This window comes from Nicrophorus vespilloides, unplaced genomic scaffold, assembly GCF_001412225.1.
Source record: "Nicrophorus vespilloides isolate i.1.1-1 unplaced genomic scaffold, Nicve_v1.0, whole genome shotgun sequence".
In the NCBI taxonomy this organism is placed as follows: Eukaryota; Metazoa; Arthropoda; class Insecta; order Coleoptera; family Silphidae; genus Nicrophorus; species Nicrophorus vespilloides.
Genome location: NW_017096901.1, coordinates 19,777 through 23,883, shown reverse-complemented (window position 1 = coordinate 23,883; position 4,107 = coordinate 19,777). Strand labels below are relative to the sequence as shown.

General features: G+C 38.6%; 1 protein-coding gene across 1 annotated transcript; it reads right to left on the bottom strand.

Annotated features, from left to right (window-relative positions):
* Positions 1–2,282: 2,282 nt before the first annotated feature.
* On the bottom strand, positions 2,283–3,876 carry LOC108558423 (the record flags this gene model as incomplete). The annotated part of the gene is made up of 1 exon (XM_017915341.1): positions 2,283–3,876. A coding segment is annotated over one exon (1,594 nt), but the record flags the coding sequence as incomplete, so codon positions are not given.
* Between the last annotated feature and the right edge of the window lie 231 nt (positions 3,877–4,107).

Here is a 4,107-nt window from a genome sequence, read left to right as displayed (position 1 = left end):
TCGTTCTAATTAAACCAATATTTTCGCGTTATCTTTATCGCGTTTTTCTGTCTCACGCACTTGTTTTCAATACTTTCCAGAGCGCAGAAGAAGTATTTATTTACATCCTGATTGGAACGATAAATTTGCTTCGTTGTTCGTCTTCATATTATTAGAAAACTTTAATTTGAAACTTGAGTAATGTGTGTAGTATTAATTAGAAAATTTAAATAATTGTTTGTAGTAATCAATTATTAGCAAATAATCATTTATAATTACTTAATGAATCTTTGTATACATTTATCTATAAACATGTTTATAGTAATAGTAAAAAAAACATAATATTACAATCATTTATGTTTCATTCATAATGTTCTAATGAGATTTGTATGAATTTGTCTAAAGTTAAGAATTAATGAAAATTTATATAAATTTACTTGAATTTGTTCAAAGTTAAGAAATCAAATCAAGTAAGAAACATTCCATTTTATATATTCCAAGTTATCAAGTTACTATCACCAATTCAAAGCACGAATTGCTTAACTTTATTGCACGCAAAATATCAGATAAAAATAACTTGACTTTTCAATTAATTAAGTCTCTTTAAAAAGAAATTTACACTACAAGTTCGTTCTAATTAAACCAATATTTTCGCGTTATCTTTATCGCGTTTTTCTGTCTCACGCACATGTTTCCAATACTTTCCAGAGCGCAGAAAAAGTATTTATTTACATCCTGATTGGAACGATAAATTTGCTTCGTTGTTCGTCTTCATTATTAGAAAACATTAATTTGAAACTTGAGTAATGTGTGTAGTATTAATTAGAAAATTTAAATAATTGTTTGTAGTAATCAATGATTAGCAAATAATTATTTAATGAGTCTTTGTATACATTTATCTAAAGACATGTTTGTAGTAATAGCAAAAAAACATAATATTACAATTTTAAATAATTGAAGTAATCGTTTCATTCGCAATAATTTAATAAATTTACTTGAATTTGTTCAAAGTTCAAAGAATGTTATTAGACAAATCGACTAAGAAACAATCCATTTTGTATATTCCAAGTTATCAAGTTACTATCACCTATTCAAATCACGAATTGCTTAACTTTGTTGCATGCAAAATATCAGATCAAAATAACTTAACTGTTCAATTAATTAAGTCTCTTTAAAAAGAAATTCCCACTACACGTTTTTGCTAATTAGAGCAATATTTTCGCGTTATCTTTATCGCGTCTTCCTGTCTCACGCACTTGTTTTTCTCTCTATCAACCGCTGTCATCCCCACGTTTACATTCTTCCTCTTTTCAGAGCCCAGACACAATCGATACGCAATTTTTCTTTCATTTTTAAATACACTTGCACTTTCTATTTTCACGACTAAAGTGGACAAGCGAGAAACACACAGAGAGTAAAAGAGAGAAGAAACAGTAGAGAAAAGTGCATCCACCTCTATAGACTCTACACACTACACCGCACATTCTCATATTCATAATCCCCCTTTGCTCTGCATAATCACTCTAATTAGCGTGGAAAGTACACAAGGCTATTATGCAAGTGCTCCCAAGGAAATGCGATACGACTTCTTCTATTTATTTATGTTTTTGCATAAATTCATACTTTGATTCGAATGAAAGTTGTTTTTTTGTACCGGATACCGGGAATCCGATCCGAACTGCTTTTGCCTTTGATTTGCTTTGAAACGCGACAATTTCCGTTTTGATATGTTTATTGATGTTCATTGCTTCCGTTCACGAGTTGTGTTTCGAACATTATAGTTGGGTTTAATGTTTACTAGTATCTGTCTGGTATTATAAGCATAAACAATGTTCTGGCTGCGTTTGTATATGCTTAATACAAAATTGCAATTTTGTAAATGTAAACAAAGCTCGATTCATTAGATCAATTGAAATTAATTAGTTGTAATTCGAATAAGCATTTGCAACTGTTGTTGTAAACATTTAATGATTTTACTGGATCAAGCTCATATATATATGTAATATAGAGTGGAGGAAATCGACGTGATTGTATAGCTATTACTTTCCATTAAAGTAATGACCAAGAATCAAAAGACTATTGTTGCTTCGCCGATAATTATTGCAGGATTTCCATCAATCGATATGTTTTAGTGCAGAAGGTCTACGGAAGATGTGAAAGGAAATACTATGATAATAATACTTGTAATAAAGACCATTAGAGAACAACGCGCGTTTAAATTTATCGACGATAATAAGGAATGCTCGGCACGCGCTCGCTCGCTCGTGCTCACGTTTCGATTACGCAACGATTGTTATTATTACCTGTGCGTCTTCTGCAGGAATCTCTTGCGGAAGCTGTTGTAGGTGGCGCCAGGTCCATCCTCCCCCGTATTGTACTTGATCTTCGCGTGGGACGGCGCCAGATGCCTTCCGCTCATGCCCAGATCCATCTGCAGATCCAAGACGAGCATCAGCGTGAAGAGGACGACGATGATGCAAGCGCCGAAGACGCATCTCTCTTTCACGCGTAAACCTGAGCCGCCGCCGCACAGAGACGACAACGATCTCCTCAGATTCAGACCCATCGCTGGTGGATCTTCAGTCACCGGTTTCCTCAAAACTACAGACTCGGGCGGAGGCGAAAATTTATCCTTTTTACTAACCGGAGCGTGGAAATACTCTCCGATGGTTTTAGTGATCAACTCCTTGCGCGGAGCTCTTTGGCTGTAGGAACTCTCGAAGTTGAAGCTCTTCTCTTTGGTTAGGTTACCTTGCGATAGCTTGCGAGTCAACTGATGCGGTGGGATTTTATCCAAGTGATCGCTGGATTTGGTGCGCTCGTCGTCGACGCTCTGGTACTGCTTGAACGGAGACAACTTCCTTATTGATTTCGGAGATTTATCCAAAAACCCTTGCGATAATCGTCTGAAAGCTCCCGGCGATTTGGACCTTTCCTCTGCGGGTTTCGCGTCGAATAAATTGGAAAACGATAATTTCCTTGCGGGTTTCGGCGAAGCTTCCGGTTTATTTACCGTTAGGTTACCGGATGATAGTTTCCTTGCGGGTTTTGGAGATGGTTCCGGCGTTGATGTTAGATTTGAAAAGGAAAATTTCCTCGCCGGTTTTGGTGATGGCTCCGGCGTCGATCTCCTCGAAGATAACGGAGTGCACTCTTGCACTTCCAAAGACGGTATCGAAAACTTCCTGATGGGACTTGGAGATCTCTCGTGGTGATGATGATCACCGGAGATTTTCCGAGATTTGAAAGCGTTCTTAAAACCGCGAAGCACTCCCTCTTTGGCTTTAAACGGGATCAGAGGAACCAAGTTGTTGTAGTTGATAGATTTCCTGCGGTAAAACTCCTCAGCTACGGGATCGTCTTCTAGACTCTTCAGAATCCCTTTCTTCTTGCGCTTCGGCGCTTTAGGACTCAAATCCAGGTGAGGTGTTTGCTCTGATGGAGCTACAACAACGTCGACGGTTTTCGTTTTGCTTAAGATGACTTTGTTGGTTTGGCTTGGAAGAACTGTTGTGGTCACAGTTTTCGTGATGCTCTTCGCCGAGCTGCTCGGAGAACCCTCGGAGAGACTGCTGTAGAAAACTTGCGGTTTCTTGTTGCAATTCGCCTCTTCTGCGAATTGCACCTTCTTGTCGGTTAGTTTCGTCTTAAGCTTAGCGAGGAAGGATGGGTTTGGGGGCGGGTTTGGGTCTTGCTCAAGGTCAAAGTTTTGGATGCGCTGCGGACTTAGGGATGAGCTGCGTTTGCTGTATTTCTTTGCTAGAAGCTTCGAGGTGATCGGGGATCGTTGACCCGCATTAGGTCTTTCTCGATTGTTCAAGTGGAATGTATGCGATTGGGCTGCGGCGCTCGGTGCACATTGCAGCCCAGCTTCGACTCTCGCCTCCAGAACTTCTCCTCAGGACGTCGAAGGATCTGCAAAAGATAACATACAATAATCTATTAGAAATACAACTTTCAACGTGACCAAATTACGAGTGCAATCGATTAAATTTGCGGTGGCGCTACGGATGTGGAATAATTATTGTTATATAATTATGGAATAGTTTAGAATAATTTCAATGATAATTCCGTCGCGGCCGAAGGAAGGAGGTCAGAAGCAACGGTCGCTGCCCGTTCAATTTGTGC